The following is a 20,739-nucleotide window of genomic DNA, read 5'->3' as shown; positions in this document are numbered from 1 at the left end:
GTACCAAACTCGTCCTGAGTCATCTTTTTAAGACCTTGTTCTGTTTCAGTATAAATTGTCACAGCTCTGCAGAAGTCAGTGAAGCTACTCCAGTTTATACTAAATGAAGATTTTTGCCTTAGTTTTTATCTTTGCCTACATGTGGGTGTAACCCCATTTATTTCATCCAGAGCTTTGTCCCTGTCAGAAAAGCTTGCAACTCAGGAACACAAGATAAACACAGACTCACTATTTTTGACTAAATGTGCACAATTCCATCTGTTTTAACAGAATTGTGCTTACTTACACTAGGACTGATTTTTGTCTTAGCATGCTGGGTCCTTACATAATCTCCCTTTGATTTACGCCACCTCACATGTAAAACTAATGCTAAGAGTGTTTCTATATCAGTGCCACAAAATTTAGCCCATGAGCTCTGTGTTTTGTGATACTGGTGAGAAAACTAAAATGGAGATGTTGAATGATTTTGTGTGTGTACTTCTGAGCCTTCTGATTTGCTTCCCACTGCAACCATATAAAAGAAAACATTAAATACTTCCCAAAACATCCACAGAAACAAAAAAGTAAACATCCTTATTTCCACAGCAAATACGCTGTTGTTCAATAAATAAATAAAAATCCCTCACCCAACCCAAAAGACCTGTTTCTTCTATGGTATTTTTTTGTTCTGACACAGCTTCAGTACTCAGATACTTGTACACAGTTCTCGGTGCCATCTGTGGGAGTTGTTCATGGATAGCTGAGGGCAGAATTGTTTGCTAGTAAGAAGTTACTGGATTGCTCAAAAAAAATAATAATGAAAGCAGCTCTTTGAGGTTTTTGCTTTGAAGAATTTTCAATTGAAAGCCAGTGATGAAGTCATACAGTTCACCTAGTATATAAATATATTTTTGTCATTTAGGACAACAAGCAAGGTCAATAAAGAATAGTTTTTCTATGTCTCAGTGGAAAGAAGAATGTTATCCATGTGATTGCAAAGGGTCTGCCAAATGGGAAAAATCAGTCAAACAAAGAGCACAGGGTTGCTTGCTGGAGTAAACAATTCTAAATGAACAAAAGCTCTACATAAAAGTGAAATGTCCCACCCCCTTGTGAAAGCTGTTTTCAAAGCTCCGTATTCTTTCAGAGTGCTATAATACAGATTAACCTGATGTTTTTCTTCTGCTGATACAACAGTCAGGTTCCTCAGTCTAATTCTGTGATTTCAGCTGCCATACGCTGTTCTTAATATTTGAATATTTTACAAACTGTCTTTTAACTTATAAAGATAAAAATATGTTTTTCTACTCCCTGCACTTCAGAAGATGCATCTGTACTGTACACTGTCCATACCAAGCAAGTTTGTTGGGACATTTATATATAAAAGTTATGCTAGAGGCAAAGAAGGCCAAATAAGCCCAAAAAATCCCCTTTTGTACATACAGTTTGAGGAGAGCTTAGTTACACTTACAAAGCATGTAACTGAAAACCACCAAACAAAATCCTCGTCGTAAGTACCCAGAACACTGGGCTGCAATAGGCCCATGTGCTAATTTCAAGTGCTCAATGCATTACCAACCTGGAAGATCTCAGCTCATAGAAAACACACAGGAAAAGTGACATATGATGATGAGGAACACAGAAAATACCTTAGGAACTCAAAATATGACCACAGTGGCAGGATATGCCCTGTGTTCTACAACCATCAAGGCAATATGTGCCCAGTGCCTTGCTGGCACAAGACACTTCTGGATTTTAAGGCTTTTGTTTGTACAGCTGGTAAGGAGAAAAAAATCAAAGTGGATTAAATATCTCGTGATTATGAATGTCCCATATACAAAACACTAACTATTGTGTCGAATTTTATTTAATATTCCTTGATGTGATGAGGCTGGCCTTTGCAAATATTTCATAAAAATTTCAATAAGGCCAAAAACCCCAGGTCTCTCACACAGTTTCACATTAAAATGAGCAGGGGTTTTAGGTAGCTGCTGGCAGTGCTTTTAGTCAGTAGCGTCCGTGTCTTATCATAACCTGTGTTACTTAAGCATAACAATTCCAAATCAAATCACACTAACCAAGAAGCACAGGTTGTCAGCATGATTCTGCATTTCAGGCAGTTATTTAAATAGTTTTCGACATATACTTGCTTCCTATGCAGATAGAAAAGTAAGATGTCCTCAGGATTCAGATAAGCTGAAAAGATGGAGAAAGGAGCTGCCTGGCTGAGTCTTTTCACTAGAAATTTCCATTGGAAAAATGTATTTTCCAGGCTGTGACACCTCAAACTAAACTTGCTGGAAATATTTTGAAACACCTAAGGAAGATGTTTAGTTTGTATATTAGCATACCTCCCATGAAGTTTTGAACTGATAAGCCAGCACCTTTCTTTCAGACAACACATATCTAAAAGCAATGAATAGTGTAAATGTCAATATGAACAACCAACTTACAACCATGCCCTTCATACGCTGAATTTTAACCACTTCAGCCTTAGGAATCCTATCATTCATTCAACAGAGCAAGAGAAAGACCCATTTCTATTTTCAGTTGCATTGAAAAAAAACCTGAAGTTGAACCTTAACAGCACAGTTCCCATTTTATCCCTCTGTGTCCCTAGTCACTGTGTGCTGTTACACTGGCAGATTGGTACCACTGGAGAACTGGGATTCTGCTGCAATGGAGATCATCTCTTTTTCTCTACAGAGATTTCCTGCACTCTGGGGAAAGGTGTATGGACATAACTGGGCAGAATGAACTGCCTGAGGATGCCAGTTATGCAGTGGTGATTGCAACTGTGCACTGCTGCCAGTCTCAGGGCAGTGCCAAGAAAATCATTCTCACAGGAGGCTGGATTCAGCTCCCACAAAAATTACAAACATGTTAACTCCCAAGATGTTTTTGTAACAGAATGTGTGAAAATTAACTACAGAGAATGCATAATCACTAATCTAAGGAGGTGCAACATAAGATTTAAACAGAAGTAACACAACCATCATCACTGGCAGCACAGTCACAGTATTTCATGTAGTTTTAAAACACCTGCTCCTGTTTTAAGTCCTAAGACACAGAGCAACTGAGGCCCTTAAGTGCTATGACAGTGTAAGTTAAAAAAAAATATCTCACATCTCACTTATATCCAGTATTACAGTTTATATAGCTCACATGGTTTCTACTGTCAGGACAGTTGAGTTTGTTAGCACTATGTTTCAGTCTCATTACTCTTATTTTTTAATACAGAGTGAACCCGATTAAAGTATGCTTTAGTTGCGTGCATATTCTAAATCATAGGACGCTACAACCATCACTACAATAATAAGCACTAGTGGAGACTGTGATTGATTTACTTGGATGTGAGGTGGGGGTTGCTCTGAAGAGATTAGCACAACTGTTAACTTATTTTTGACTTGCTACTCCTACTACAATAAAGTTCTCTACTAGTTTGCCTGCCACGTTCCTTGGAAACGCAGCTCGTTTGACACAGTTATCATGCACGTGTTGCACTGTTGAGGCAGGGTGGTGGTGAAAGGCAGCACTGGCTTTGGATGTATTTGGATTTACTGTTTCAGTTAGCCCCTGGGGGTAGAATACTCAAAAAATCTACAAAACTCCTATTAGACATCTGAGGACCAGCCTTTGTCCTATTTATGGGTGCATTAGTGTTCAAACGTATTTACCATCTATTTTGTGTAACAGACACAATTTTCCCTCATCTTAATGCACAGGACTGACATTCTGGTTTGAGACTTGGTTGTTTCGGCATAACAGCGAACAACCTATGACCTACTTTATACACTACTGTATAATAAAATTGGTTTGTGACAGTAGCTTATGAAAGGTTTATATACCTACACTCTTTATTTTGTTTAAAACATAAGAACTATGAGAATTACATTTAGTAATTTAAACAGTTGAAAATAGTAATCAAAAATACCATAGACTCAGACTGTAAGAAGATGAAAATCCATTAAAGAAAATCTATTGGAATAACTTATTAGCAGGAGCTTAGAGTAAAATATATATAGAGAGAAAGGAGTTTCACCCTAGCCTCCCAGTGAAATGCCAAAGAAGCCTGAACATGAAACTGGAGCCACCAGCAATCTTGCTGAAATAAGACCTGACTCAAAGAGACAGTTCTTTATAAAGTGTGTATAATTTTAGCTTCTTACTATTGAAAGTCAGCATGTACACAATTATTACTGAAACCTTTCACTTCAGGAAATCTGCAGTCACTAGTGACAGGAGAATGATGTATTGAAAAAAGGTACATTAAACAAATAAATGGAAATTATGCCCAGACATTCCTGCTACTTGTGAATCTGAAACTGTCAGAGGATCACTCATCAGAAGAAGCTTCTGCAAAATGGATATATAAAAGTAACAGGACAAACCTAATCCTCCAAATCAGAACAAAGTTTGTTAAATGCTTAGTCTTGCCTCCGTGACTTCAGAGAACAAACGATTTCAGGGCTTTTTTAACTTCACTTAGGATCAGATTAGAGAAGCAAGAGCTGATGTACAGGAGACTCCCAAACACCAACATCTAGTAATGGAGATAGAAAAAAAGGGCTGAAAGGTCTCTAGCAGAATGTGTCTGTGCAATCCACCATGCTTTCCTAATATTTTGATAGAAATTTTAAGAATTCATTTGGATATATCTGGATGGCATTTTTACAATTCAAGGTATAAAAAGAAAAAAAATACTGGAAGATACAAACTGGGCAGCTTCATGAAAACTGTTATTTACACCCATTAGCCCCTCTTACTTCTGAAATGTTTCCTACTTGCAAAATATGATACGTTCTGTCAAATCACCAAATTTAAACTCTTACACATACTAAAACAAATGATCAGGTTAAAAGAAGAAAAAAGAAAAAAAGAGATAGAATAGACAGTTACATTAAAAAAAGATATCCAAATGACCAATACCAGTTTAAAGGGTTTAAAGGGAACTCTGGGGCAAGTAGCAATGTTCTGCAATCTGTCACCCACTTTGCTAATCTCTGAATCATATTTTAAGACTAACAATTCATGGTCTTTCTATCCCTGCCTTCACCCCCCCCCCCCTTTTTTTTTTTTAACTAGGAATGTCTTCAGTCTAGGTTTTCTGCAGGACTATTTGGAGGTTTTACTTTTTAACTGGTGGCAGCCTTTTCTCCAGGCTTTTAATGCTTCTCAGTTATAGAAATTTTGGGTTTGCTAACTAAAAACCACCAACTAACAAAAAACACCATCAAGAATTTTCAATAAAAATGCTCCATTTTTTTCACTATTATCTTATAGAAGGTTAAAAGAAGAAAAATAAAAAAAAGATTGGAAAACCCATGAAGAATTTCTCATCTCCTTTAAAACAAACAAACAAATTATATAATCACAGAAAAATCAACAGATTGCAGTTGTCTTTTTTCCATTACAAATCATTATTAAAAACTGCAGAGTGATGGGTAAAAATACAGCTTTGGTACTGGAGGATTAGTCCAGACTTGCACTAGCAGATACACTGCTGTGCCTGTCTAAGCACAGTTCAGAAGATCACGTATTTTGTAGCTTATCTAAATTATCATCTTTCTTTTTTTTCCCAAACATTCCCAACGCGGTTTCAGAAATTAAATGTTACTGTAATCTTTATAACTTTTCAAAGACATCTGACTCTGGGGTGTGGACCAATAAAGTGGAATCTGCATCATGAGTCTTATGACTTTTATCACTACATTCTCAGCTGTTAGTGCCAAGATTAAACTTTCAGAAACATCTCAAGCATCTTGAATTAGGCTTGATGAAAACCACCACATACTCAGCTATCGGCACCGCTTTGTTCTTGGATTTTAGTTTAAAAAAAGGAAAAAAGACGATGTTTTAAGGTCTTTTGTGTAACCGAAACCTTATATATGTCCTTTTAAATCAAAAGCAATCACATATACGAACTCATTTTAAACTATTTGGACTGTAGCACTTTTCAGAAAGAAACAACAAAATACCTGTAAATACTGTAACGTTTAAAGAAAAAAAAACAACCAACAGAATCAAATTCTTTTAATCGCAGCGTCCTACCAACAGCAAGTAGCCTTCCACTTTTAACTTCTTTATATAGCTCAGTTTGAAGCAACATAATTTGAGAAAATACATTAAACATTTGAGATCTTAACATATATGTGTTAATATATGTATTATATAACATATATTCAAAGTGTAAAACCATGGAATATGGGGAGGTCATCACTTACAAGAGCTTCATAATGAGATTAATTAAAGAATTATAGCTACAGTAAAAGACAGCAGATGGAATTAAAACCAAATAATTTTGTTTAAAATCTTCTTAAAACATGACTACATTTCAGTCACCCTTGGTGAAAGTTGGAGGGGGGGAAAGGCAAGAAACTTCTCACATAAAACTGATGAATTCCTTACAATTTACCAAGCCGATTTTTTCTAAATAAACCACAGGGGTGCAGTCTTAAAGAAATCCATTAACTATTCAGACTATATCTTTTCCTAATCCAGCATTATTACCTACAGTACATTTTAAATATTTTTTAAAGCCTAGTGTAAGTCATTCCATATATCTATCTATCTATATCTATATCTATATATCCCCTTCTCAATATTTTCCTTGGTACTCAGTCCTGCAGACACGTATGCAATTGTAACTTCATTTATGGAACTATTAATAAGGATCCATTACAGCACATGACTATACTCATGTTTATTTGTTTATGGAATAAATTCCAAGAAGTTTCATAGTATAGCTATTTTTTCCTGGGTACTGAATTTAACATTTTTTCCCTTCTTCAATTCATTCTGCTTTGATGTGATATGATTATTTACTTTCATACAATTACATACAGCCATCCTTCAAAAGTACGCAGATTAGACTTCCCCAGTTCAACTTAGTAAGCATATTTCGCTTTTGAATCTTTCCTCATAATTCAGGTAGAGACACATCACAGCTTTATAAGGAGTGAGTGACTGCATTTCCTTGCTTCTTGACAATTTGCATCTGTTCCTACTCCAGCAATGCTAAAATATGCAGCCTGTTCTACTCTTCATCTGCAATCTCATTCATATATTCAAGGATTTTTCCAGTGACAGAACACCTACATTCTGAGTTCTTCAGCACATTGCTGGTTGCATCTTCCCAAGGGAAAAAATTCTTTCTGTGAAAGAAGTATTTTTTAAAAGCTCTCAGTATAGATGAGTAATAACTTCTATTGCCAAAGGAGAAAAACAGCTTGAAATGGAATGGAATGCATAGAAATATTCCCTCCTGTATCTGGAAATCAACCCCTCTACCTGCTGTGAAGATTACTTTCTGTCTCAGTTTGGTTTAACTAGATTATTCACACACGGTGTATATTCACTGTTACAGAAGTACCTTGCAAAGCCAAGGCTACAGTTGATCTGTAAGAACTGCTAGCTAATAGGGCCGCAATTGTTTTTTGCCATTAAACCAGGAATATTTATTTCTTTTACTACTTTCCTTAAGAACAATGCTTTTTTAAAATAAAATTTTATAGATTTTATGCAGGTAAAAAGAAAAAAAGAAAGCCCTTAGGAAATAAAATAGCTGAAAGTACTAGACAAGTGTATACAGAACCAATGGTCTTTCCAAAAGCACACCAGCAGAGAAATAACCATTGTAACAGTGTCAGTATTATTTACGTAAGTAATGAATGAAGATCTAGGTATATTCATTAAAAAAATCAAGTATTTTCAAATTCCTTTCATTGTAGGACAGGTTCTTTTTCATTTCCAGTGATGTCTCATCAGTACTGCATCTGCATAACACACTGCTCAGAATCATGACTAGATAGGACTTCTCCACTGCATGGAGGCACAAATCAAATTAACCAGGCTGTTAACCAAAAAGCCAAGGCCTATTTCTTCTTGGAAACATTAAAGCAAAAATACGACTGGAGCTATATGGGATACCAGATAGAAACCAAAACGATGCAGCAAATTATGTCCCATTTCAAACGGATGATTTAGGCTACAGATATTGACAAAATCGATAGGGACAGGCCTAGATAAATGCACGCTGGGAAAAGAAGTTCTCCTAAACAGACACTCATGGTAGTACATCAGTCTCATGAAACCAAAGGCAGGTCTTGCTACGTGCATGCCACTGTGTCACATCCTGCCAAACATGATCTCAAATAACACCCAGGTTATTAAACCACTTATTTGAACACATTTACATTAATTTCAGCAAATTGGAATAATAAAACTAGAAGGGACATCATCTTCCATCTGCTATTCACTCATATCCTCTGGAGGTTGCTTTCTTATTAGCTGTGGTTTCTGTAGAAGGTAATATTTTTACAAAATTCTGTAAAATATTCTGCAACAAATTTATCCCACCAGCTCTGCTGTATTGGGGATAATTCTCTTCTACAAGGCTAAAGCTGTGAGCCACTAAACTGAGCCATGAGTGCTATGCTACATTTTCGGTCTGAAGGTAGAAACTGCTAAGAGTAAGGACTATCACACCCCAAATACAGCCCATTTTGTGGAATGTAACGTTACAGCAGTGGAGCAGTATAGCAAATTAAATGTCAGGTAAGAATGCCATTGCTTTATCATTTTCAGTAAAGGCTGAGAGAAATACACCTTTTTCTTTGCGCGCAAAAAGAAACTTAGCAGGCACATGCATTAAAAGAGGCCAGCAGTCCTGCAAGATGCTATTAATTTATAAAGCAATTTTCATGCAAAGTTTTCATGTAGAAAACTTTTCTTTGAAAAGTAGAACACTTTTCAAAACTAGTAATAAATAGTATAAAAGATACAGTGAAAGAACAATAAAGAATTACAAACAAAGAAGAAAAAAAAAGATATACTTTAAACATGCAGTGAAACAGGTGGATAATCAGTGGTTTATATGAGGCTGCATTATACCTTGGCCTACCAAACCAAGCAGTCATGTCACGTAGGGTATGATTTCACATGACACAGCAGGCACAGGACAGATGAGCTGATCTGAAAGTGAGCAGCCATCACAAATGGGCCGTTTTCCTTCCCTCTATTACTGATGGACCATTTCCCTTATGTTAAATGTAAGGACTGTGTCATTACCAGGCAAGTCAGTTTATCAGGCTGATCCAGCAGAAAACTAACCCAAGGGGCAGCCGAACAGAACTGAAGAGCGGTTCTTTGTCAGATCAGCCAGCTGGACCAACCATGAAGCCATAATTGCTAGTGCCAAGGAAAGGAAAGGATGGCAAGAGCCGTGGCCAAGGAAGCACAGGACTGCCTTGTTAATGAGGAAGTTGCTGGAACACCTCAGCTGCTCCTTAAAAATCAGACTTTTGGTCCCTACTTAAGAAAAACTCGAGAAGTCTTTTGTTCTGGTTATGTTTTAATGAAAACAAAAACTTCATTAGTTTCAATAATAATCAATGTGTTTTAACACACAGAAAAATAAATTAAGAATGCCTTTGGATTTGTTAATTACCATCAGTTTACATTTCTAACTTCCTCTTAATATCCATTTTAAGAATCACACTGGTGAAGATTATACGAACACGCTTTCATAAAATGGTATGTCTTTGCCTAAAACACACCCGTGAAATAAGGTACACATAGCATTGTGCTGAAAGCCACAACAAAGCAGAATCTGACAGTTAGCTCACACTAACCGAGTCTTTGGCTGGCATTTCCACGGAAGGTATGCTGATCTTTCTAGTAGTGTCAATAGAATCACATTACTGCTCGAGTCAGCATTTTCTAAAAGCTATTTGGCAGCTCACCATTCATCCCCTACAGTTAGATTCAACACTGTTTACAGCATCTAATAAACAAGGTTAGAGTCATACAAATTTAAGAGATACTTCATTGTTATTCTTAATGTAATTAACTTCATAATAAATTGCCGTATCTATTTAAAAATGTTTTTCTTTTTCTTTTGATCCTGAATCTTAATGCTTTATTTGTAACATCTGAGTTTTTAGTAACAATAAATGCTTTGTCTGCTTCATGTGAAGAGCTTGGTGGTTTAATTAAAGGGGATTAATTGAATTAACAGAATTAATTAATGCAGTTAAACCGAATGTGTAGAAAGACAAGGTTATAAGAAGTAGTTGTGTTATGCAACTCATTTTTATATGAGTGCTCACAATCCACTTCAGAGCAAAGTCAGCTGGGTTAGATTGAATCACTGGTAAAAGCGCTTTTAACTAACCTTGCTGGCTTTACAATGAAATAGAATTTAATGGCATTAATAAACAGCAGAATAATAATAGATGAAATAAGAGCAGCTGGAGCACTAACAAAAATTAATTATGGCATCACAGCTGAGACTGATAATGAAACCTCTGGACAGTAACGTCTCAAACTAGTACAGCTGTTTCCAAATAGCCATCTGTCTGGGCCCCACAGCTATTTTATGTATGGATACTCTTAACTTAGCAGAGCTCAGTTAAGGAATTACAGAAACAATGTGATAACATTGAAAGCTAATGTGACATAAGCAATATAAACTTGCACTGGTTTAAGTAAAAAAAATGAAAGGGGGCAATTTCACAACTTTCTTTGAAGTGGTGAAACAGCTGTGTCCCCTAGAGTCCTAAAATTGATTTTATGATGGGAAACCTCTATAACAGTGATTAAAAGGAAATTTGGTTTTCCTTTTGAAACAATCGGCAAAGGCAGCAAAGGAAATGTTATCACTACATTAGTCTCCAAAACAACATAAATAATAGTTTATGGAAAGATTCAATTTCTTCAGAGACAGGAGTTTTTATAATCTATTCAACTGCCAAATGACACAGCCCACTCCACCCTTAGGCCTCTGCTTTTCTTAGCTGCAACATTTTGAATACAGTTTCATCTTGTCCTCTGAAAATGCATTTGTAATTTTCACTTTAAGATTTTATGTGCATGAAGACTACCGTAAAATATGTAAAATATGATTGCATATCTAAATATGATCTAGTATCATATACAACCTTTTTCACAATGATATGTTCTAAATATATAGGTTTATTTCTTAGAAATAAGTGGGAAATGTATGCATTTGTAACTCTTACTGGTATCACAGACAACGGAATGTGTGAAAAAACATGCCTTGATGAGATGCTGTAAATGCTAACAAATCAAAAGCAAGAGGCCAAAACACAAACATTAAACTGCAATCATTTAAAATGAATTAGCAAACCTGCTAGATCAACTTCTATAGTCACCTTCAGGAATGCAATTTTTCAACAATTAACACTGACAGAATTAAACATGTATTACAAAGAAAAGAATTTGTCTTTCATTTTTTAAATTTAGAAGTTTAATTTTATCATAGTAAATTTGAATCCACTGTTTTTAGATCTTCAAAACAAAATCTATTTATATCTTTTCTTTTTTTTTTAAAAAAAAAGCCCCAAACCCAAAAAGAACCTACTACTTTTTTTCAAAGTAAACTCCTAATAAACCATTGTAAATAGGCTATGAATTCCCACACAGACTTGAAGAAAACCTTGGATGCCAAGGTTTTCTTTATTAGTCAAGTCTGCTGGAAGACAACTTATAATAAAAAATAAAATCCATGAGACATATTTGTACACAGTTACTAGTTACTATGTTGTTTAATCTTCTAGCTGTAAGCTACTAAAGCCAAGAATTCTAATTCACTGACTGCATACAAACACCCCATACAGAAACGCAGTTTTCCCCTGTTGTGCTGTGTGATTTTGCTCGTCAGAATGAATTCTTTTCAGCTACAGACTATCCCTTAGGCAACCAACTGCATGGGTTGGTAAATCAAACCTGAGCTTTTGTGGATTAAAACTGCAAAATAAATATGAATAAATGTTTGGGAAAATCTAGGCCTTGTAACAAATGGCTATCACAAAAAAAAAACCCCAAACACCACAAAAAACAACCCCAACCAAAAAAACAGTCTTCCAGTTTTGGTATTCGTACTATAATGTATACTGCCCTGAAGAAAATTCTTGTTCTGAACATTTCATAATCAGGTGAAGCAGAGATCAAAAGGTCCTGCACATAGCACAGTGCAGACACAGAAAAGTGTGTCAGCTCATAACACCTTGCAATATATAACTGCAATAGCAAGGCAACTGAGGAGGCCATGATACACAAAGGAAGATTCTGAACACAATGTCTTTTGAAAAATTACTCTTTTATGACAGCTTTGATATCAGCTGATATCTAACTGCATTTATGATTTAAAAAATTCTACCCTGAGAATTCTGCAGACTGAACTCACACTTAAGCCTTCACAGCTGAAATACACCCGCAGGAACAGCTTTCATTGCAGCCCTGCTGTTGGTGTAGACGTGCAGAACCCATCTGAGGTTGTCATTCATTACTGTCTTTGTTAATTATAAGCCTGCCCCTCAACGTATCTAAATATCCACTCAAAGAAATCTACTGCTATTTGTATTGGTATCAGTACCAGTATCAATGCAAACTTTCTTATGACAGAACTCCTAACACTGGGAAGGAACACTGGAAGAATGTCAAGCATTTTGAAGCGTATGCAGAACACCAACTAATCTTGCAATTGGAACTGGAAAAGTAGATTTCTCCACTGCATATTTTCTAACGAACTCAGAGTGTAATACATATAGCATAAATCTTGCAATATTACAATGGAAGCAGATTTTACTGGACAAATTCTATTAAATAGCACAATGCAGCTGAAGCTAGAGGGCAAGAGCTTCAACCCAGCTCACGCATTTTCCCTGGAGATCATGAAGAATGGCTGTTTGGGCAGGAAAAGTACCTCCAACAGGAAAATACTTTTCCTTGCACTGCACTTGCAAACATGCAAACTGCAGAACTATCCAGTAGCTGCTGCTGCAGTCACCATACCTCATCATAGGGCAAGCAGCAAAACTGGAGAGAGACTTCCCTTTGTGCAAGAGCTTTGCCTAGCATAAGCAAGCCAAGAGTTGCTGAGGTTCTCTAGGCCCTGGGGAACACGGTGGATTCAGTACTTGAACGTGATTCTCTCAGTTGTGAACATGAAATCACCCTGTGGTACCAGCTTATGCATGCGACTGGCAGGTGAGTGCTGCAGAGGATTAAAGGAGGCAGCACACAGAGGCAACTTTTTAAACAGTCAACACTGTCCTCAAGGATGAGAGTTGCCACTGATTCGCTTCATCTTACCTGACGAAATGTGGATTACTTCAGAAATCCAGAGCAACAATTTAAAAGTGTTTGCCTTCAGTGCTGCCTGGAGTTTGCTGCACAGCTCTTGTGTGAGAGTGGGTTTAAATACTCTTCTGCTTCACCCAATAGAGGAGAAATTGTGCTACAATAGCACCATGTAGCAAGATACTTATTGGAAACATTTATACTATAACTGAGCACTGTGTTCATTAGACAATGCCCAGTGAAAATACCTTATGTATCCAAATCTGATTGCAGAATTAGTTAGTGTTCAGCATACACATCAGAAGGCTTGACAGCAAGCTTAACACAGCATAACTGCAACATTACCCTGACTAGATAGCCTAAAAACTAATGCTATCCAACAGACATACAAGTATAAATAGGAAATAATAGAAAAGAAGTTTAGGGGATCAAAGATTTGCCACTGGGGGAGCTTGAAAACATGGATAACTTTATGTTATAAAAAATAGCCCATCTGGAAGTGCTGAGGTTTCACACATTGTTTAGAATTTAATTATTAGCCCCAAGTACCTATTACATTTATTTTATGTAAGAATAAAATATCAAGATAAGGAAAACTGAAAACAAGGGGTCTATTTTGTAAACTCAGTTGTTATAATGATTGTTACTATTAACAGATTTCTCCTTTCACCTATGTGAATGTAGAAAATCCTTTCATCTTTAGGCAACACTTTCAAAAGAAGATTGCAAGCAGAAAGGGAAATGTGTGGAGCTTTCATGCCATCCTTTTAGCCTGATCTGCTTGTAACTAGTGATAGATAGAAATGATACATAATAGAAAGTAAAAGAATAATTGCAGTGCATCGGGTTAATGACCTGACTCCAGTTAATTCCTTTGACATTTACAGAGCATGGACTGTTTTGTAATTAAAATGTTTCATAGGGAAGTTTTAGTTGTATCACTTATTAAAAAGCAGGATGGTTTTTAAATCAACAATAGCCACAAAAGATTTGATGACTAGAGCTATTGCGGAATTGCAAGGCTCTAGTCACAACAAGCTCCTATTGCTATAGCACTGATGTTAATAAGTACTTTTTATGTATGGACATTCTTACTGTGGTTTCTAAAATAAAGCATACTGTGAGGATGTCAGACACTTAATTCCAGAATACCGTTTCATATCTGTGCATGAGTACAATAACTCCATTTAATTAAACAGAAGAGCTAAGTTGCATAGAGAATAAGGAACGAAAAAAAAAGTCTGAGTGAAGACCCAGCAGGACATACTCAGTGCCTCAGCTTAGGCTTTAAAGGTGTAGAAATTGGGCACCTGAAAGCGAAACAATGAAACAATGGCATGGTCTATAGAGGCAGCAAAGAAAGAGCTTCCACATGGTGACCCACAAATATTCAGTGTGGAGTGAAAAGCTGCGTAGGTCATTAGGCAACACAGAGGACAGATGCCCCCCATTAAGCTGCCTAATTCCAGATTGCACATCAGCAGTTTTCTGTCACTTGAAATCCAGAGCTGTAGATTTTTCTGGATAGTAGGTATCTAACTGACAGGGACTCTAAATTTTAAAACTTTTCACAGAAACCTGATTCTAAACTCTCTTACCCTGCAGGGATTCATATGTAAGTTTTTCCTTTCCCAGTCCCACAAAACCAGGCTCAGAAGGCGGGCACTGACAGATGTGCTTTTGTGTACTGAGCTGAAGAGGTCTAAGCCATGACTTGCCCCTGGCTTTTACCTCCTGACAATCACCTGGAGATTGGCACTTCCTCAGCCATCAACAGTAACAAGGTATGAGAATATTATCTCATATTCTGCTCAATTTTACCAAGTGGTGGGATGCTGAAATTAATTACACTCTCTCTTCCCAGTTCACTTTCTCCTTTGTGTTAGATACAGCAATCATGTGGCAACATTGTTTAGGAAAACTGACCTGCCCCACACCAAATGCCCTCACTGATCCCAACTCATGGTACAGCTACACAATCACTAAAATTGATGCAAGAGCTACAGAGTGAGATCTACTCTTTTGGCAGCTCCCAGTCTGATCCAACCGACTGCATGAAACAGCACCCTGAATGCTTCACGTAGTTCAGGGCAAAGATCAGCCACCTAAGAAAACCCCTGCGAGACTGCCATCAGACTGAAGAACACAGTGCTGACTGGTACACCATAATTTTCCCTGTCTTCAACACATGAACAACATAGCTGAACCACCTCTTCTGCACCTATTGGCGTGTAGTTCACATCCCTACATATATCACATCCGAGTCCCAGCCTGCAGAGCCAGATAAAATTGGACTGGTTGAGGAGTTAGCGAATCCTTCTGCATTAGTAAACAAAGAGGCTTGGCAAACAGTCATAATTACACACTGTGCCCGACTAACTGAATGATAACTTTAGCCTTGTCAGTAAACCCTTGTCGACAATCAAGGCAAAAAAGAAACATATTACAGTCTCAGTTCTTAAAGCAATCTGGCCTCATTTCCCTTGGCAATTATATTGGGTTGTTTGGGTTTGTTTTCTTTTTTTAGAACTGTACAGGCCAACTTCTGCTATAAATAACCACAGAACATTTACCAGATAGAAATCCCACATTTCAGAAAAACTGTACTACAACCCGTCTGGTAAAAATCAGTATTTACATGTTGTGTAGCTGGTAGAGGTCTGATCCTGCCCTAAGAAATACTGTGTCAGCACACTGTCATTGTCCTCTGAAATCATGGGCGTTTGGCTCTGTATTTTTCATTGTCACTTTCAGCTATATAGGCAACAAACTTAGCATAAGCAGTGCCTGTAAAGAAACAGCCAGGCATTTCCACCAGACATTACCATCCCTTCTCACTCAGGATTAGTGTCCTACTGTGTGTCCTATTTTTTTAATACAAAGTATTAAAGTATAAAAATTTAAGACATTGTTAAAAAAAAGTTAAGATATTACACCACACTATTTAAATCACTTACCTTTGGCTTCCTGCTTAGCCCAGAATTCTTTCACTCTCTCAGCAATGTTTTTGTGCTCTCTCAACTGCTTTTGCCACTGACGCAGCTCTTGTATTTCACTATCACAGCGGACCTGGGAAAGGGAAAACAGAAACTGCCACTAAAATTATATACATTCATGTTACCCAAGATGATGATTAAATTTTTTTCATGAGGCTATGGCTGGGTGAACACATGACATTCTTTCCTTTGGTTGGGCCTGATATAAAAGCACAATCCCACAGGTTTAGTTTTCAACTTACACAGAAATAAAAGCCACATAATTGACAAACCCCAGTGAATATGCCAATTAGGGGATCATTTTGATTACCAAGGACTCCTGAAAATGTGATTGCAGTGAGATGCTTATTTTTTGAGTTAATTAAAATTTAAAGCATTATGTTGAAGGGTGTTAGTGACTATAGAAAACCACAACACTACAAAACCAACCCACTGACCAACATAATAGAGCAGAAGAGTAGCATGAAGGGTCATACAGCAGGAAATTTATTCCAGCTAACTGATCCACACCTGCTATCAGCTACAAATAGGCTTACTGACAGTTCCAGCCATACAATTTTCACGAACAGGAGAGCCATTAATCTGTTATTTAAAGTAACTGGAATGCATTACATGATATCTCTTCTTTGTCAGTCAATCACCCCTATGAAGCATGTAATTCTGCTTCCACATAAAATTACAATAGTCACAGGCCTTGACTCCATTTAAGATTTAAGTTGAATTCTATTACTGCTTTTGTACAGGTGTAGATCTTGCTACTACTAATAATTTGCATCAACAGCTTTTACTACTCTGATACTTAAACTTGTTCTAAGCAGGAATTGATTAATTAGCAGCGTGTTGCCTGTTGTCTACCTCAGCATTCACACAATTACTACCTCCAGTGCTAAAGCAAAAATCCAGAACAGATATTGTCCTCTGACAACTAGCATTAGCTTAGACATTGGTGAGTGATTACTCTCTCAAAGGCATATTCAAATTATAATAAAATTATTAAAAATGCAGTTTCTTTTTTTTCCTAAATGTTATGTATATAGAATGTCATTATTTTTAGGACTTAATATCCTAGTAATTCAGGCTGAAGTTGAATAGCATGACAGAAACAAGCAGCAATAAGCTTGGCTTCTCCTGGACATATCTTGCTTTCAGGAAGCTGACTGCTTTTTAGAAAATTTCTTATATTTACATGATATGGTAATAAGTTTGCTCTGTGATTTGAACTCTACTACTCTATGGCATTACATTCTGGGTTTCTCCCACTTTCCTGGGATATTTACAGAGCAAAAGAGCAGCATTTAGTTTTCCACTAGTTTAAAAAAAAAAACACGACTTAAAGAAAACAATATAAATTATTTATCAAAAGTATTCTTTCCAGGCAGAATTTATCCTTTGTGGTGCAGCTAAGAACACAATAGATGGTAGCTGAACTCCCACAGCACTTTTCAATCCACTTAGCAAAAGATAACTTGCCATATTTCAGATAGTGCACTGGCAGAGCAGAAATACATTACAAGGTTACATGATCAATATAGACAGGCATGACTTCTACTCAGTGACTTGACGTCAGATACCTCTTAGGCCTCATTATACTAACATAGTTTTATATTACCTTTTGTAAAAGTTATAAGAAGTTCTTACAAGGTTGATATGAAAATTTTTTTTAAAAGTTACTGTTACTCATAAATACTACTGTGAAAAATCTGAAGTTAATATATATAGCAAGGAAGGATATTGCCCTTCAGAAGCTTTGGTAGAAGAACCACAAGGTACCTGAGCAACCTTGCACTGTTCAGTAAACATAAGAGTTACTGGATAATGGTTGCCTTTGCAATACTCCACTGCAAGGATGCCTACAGAGATACTGTCAGTGCTAATTAATGTTAGTGTCAATGCCATCTCCATGTAAAAAAATGAAAAAGAAAAGAAAAGGAACAAGCAGAAAGTGTCACAAAAATCTATCCATCGAGAAGATCATTTCAAGGTATTTCATCATCTTTGGCTGCATGGCACATCACAGTAGCCACTCATATATTCATGCTTATTAAAAGTAGTAAAGAACTTCACAGGGAGCGTTTTATACTGATTGTTATTTAAAGAACAACTGATGTACAGACAGAGACATCTCACTGTCCATCACAACAAAATTACTGCTGTATCTGGAGGCTACGTACAAGCTTAAATTTTTATAAAGGCAGTCAAAGACATTTCTTTGCCACCAAAGTCACCTGAATTTAAAGTCATTTCTTTCTAAGGCATGAAGGTGTTAGAGCCTTTTGAAGAAATATTTGACAGAATGGATTTTCAAAATAATTTATTTCATACCCTAGGGTTAGCATGGCTGTCACCCTCCAAAATAACAGTCTTAGTCAATTTTCTTTGTATTTATTTTATGCGCCTTGCTTTTCCCTCAAATTGGGGATTGCATTAGTGTGGTATTACTAGTATGGTTTGCAACATCTGCTTGCCATTTTGTTTTCCCTTTCTCTGAATAACAGCTTTCATGCCTCTCCTACATCTCCTGTCTCATTCTTGGTCTCAGTTTTTTGTCCTTTGTTTCTGTATGTTTTTATTTCTTAACAGACCTCATCAATCCTCCTTGTGCATCTCCACACTCACTTCACGCATCCCTGCATGAAACAAAATAACACTTCATCCTTTAGCAACTAGCCAAAGATCAACTAAAATACAAAAAATAAATTGTTCAGTGTTAATTGTACTTCTGAAAATCTAATTTCTGAGGATTCTCTGTTGTTGAGGAAAACAGTGAGATTACATCAGCGTAAGTGCCTGTGAAAAGACTGTAGTCACTAGGCATAAGGCAGAGCAACATTCAAAGCCAATGAACCATGGGGGTCTCAGCAGCTATTTATAGTATCCCCTACTTAAAATTTATGTAAGGATTCTCCCTGGGGCCTTCACAGTCCTACAGTTTTCAACATCAAGCGAAATAATTATAGATTATTCTTACCCGATAACCTCTCCAGAAGGACTGAATTACTATGCTTGCTTCTTCTTCTGATAGAAGGAGAGATAGAGGAATTGGTGGCCTAGGACTTTAAAAAAATAATTGTTTTGTAAACAGACAGCCTATAAATGTAAAATGCTTTCTTCCCTAACAGTATATTTTATAAAAAAGACAAAGGTTGTTCAGGAGCTTGAAAGATCCAATTTTGTATTGCTCCAAAGGTAAAATGTGCAAAGAAAATCTCCTTTAAAAATACATTCTGCATTATCTACGCCACAATAATTTCTTCTTTAGAACAGTAATATAAAAATGGCACACCAAGAGCAGTAATCTTTCTTATTCTTCTACATGAATTTCAAACTCCTATTGTTATGGTAAGGTTTGAGGCGGCAGTGGGAGGGGGGCAGGAGAAGTCGGCATGCCATTTATAAAGCAGAGGTTTTAGTGTGCATGCAGCAATGAACAGACTTATGATGTAAATGTTTATAGCAATTATTAAATACACAAAACACAAATATATTTTAGTTCATTAACTTACATCACGATTTCACTTAAAATTAAAATGTACTGAACAAAGTAATGATTATCATATCTGCATAAGCATGGATCCATGTTTAGAAATTTCTAAAGAAGTTCTTAAAAAGCTGAAATTTTACTTCTGATAGAATATAGACATTATTTGGTGATAAAAGAAAGTAATACATACGTGAAGTCAACACTTTTCAGCCAAAATATAAAGTAATTTGAAAGCATGTTTGGTGATTCTGTTGCTACCAATTTTAATGGGAAACATTCCAAACTATAATTACAATTCAGCCATCACTAACAAAACCTAAAATCACTATATCCAATCATCCATCCCAAAAGCCATTTTCTATGAATGTCGATTTACATGTCTCACACAATGATCGGATGGCATCCATTAGAAAGGACAAGACAAAATTAATTTATATAGTTTCTTTTACAATAAATGTAATTTAAAGGTAATGAACTATAGGGCACCGTTGCAACTCATGAAAATACCAATTACAAACAGCAGACTTGGCACAGCATTAGAATGGCTGCTAAGAGCCACACTCTGTGCATGGGAAACAGATTGAACGCAGCTTTGACTTGGAAAACCACAACATTATGAATTTGGATGCAGCAATCATCTACAAACACATGCAATCCACACAGGAACATTATTTGTGGTATTTATACTATAAAGACACACATACTGTAAAGACCATCAATTAACAAGCTTTTTATGCAGTCTTACATTTTTTGGCTAAAACATTACTTCTGCCATTTCTTTTGGAAATTTATTTTACAGTATATTACAGATCAAGCTAGGAGGCTTGACAGCTTACATTTTCCTTTCACTTAATTTCATTCATATTAGTCTCTGCCCTAGTAAGCTTCCCAGCTCTCTGACGTCTTTCTCCTAGGGCTTGTCTTCACCAAAGGAGCATTTCAACTTAGAGCACAATCTTAACTGTTATCTAATCCTACACTGACTACACCGTTTTAGTCTGTGTACTCAGCTAAATTGGTCTCACCATCATGTCAGCTGAGTTTTGGCCTACATTTATTTCAACACGAAAGAAAACCTCGGTCTGTTTGGAAAAGTAGAAATAAGACAAAAATAAAAGGAGTCTCTCACTAAGCTAAACAGTTTTAGCTCTGTGAACATTGATTAGCATTTTTACAGCT

At 36.5% G+C, this 20,739-nt stretch overlaps 1 protein-coding gene across 1 annotated transcript in view; it reads right to left on the bottom strand.

Moving 5' to 3' along the window:
* IQCK (IQ motif containing K) overlaps window positions 1–20,739 on the bottom strand; it is a 50,502-nt gene that overhangs the window by 11,119 nt on the left and 18,644 nt on the right. Inside the window, exons 7-8 of the mRNA XM_056334492.1 lie at window positions 19,048–19,132; window positions 16,041–16,152 (exon numbers count right to left, since the gene is read on the bottom strand). Coding sequence (XP_056190467.1) covers window positions 16,041–16,152; window positions 19,048–19,132 — 197 coding nt within the window. The remainder of the gene's footprint in view (window positions 1–16,040; window positions 16,153–19,047; window positions 19,133–20,739) is intronic.

Source organism: Falco biarmicus, chromosome 4 (assembly GCF_023638135.1).
Source record: "Falco biarmicus isolate bFalBia1 chromosome 4, bFalBia1.pri, whole genome shotgun sequence".
Classification (NCBI taxonomy): domain Eukaryota; kingdom Metazoa; phylum Chordata; class Aves; order Falconiformes; family Falconidae; genus Falco; species Falco biarmicus.
This window is presented reverse-complemented; position numbering and strand designations above follow the sequence as displayed.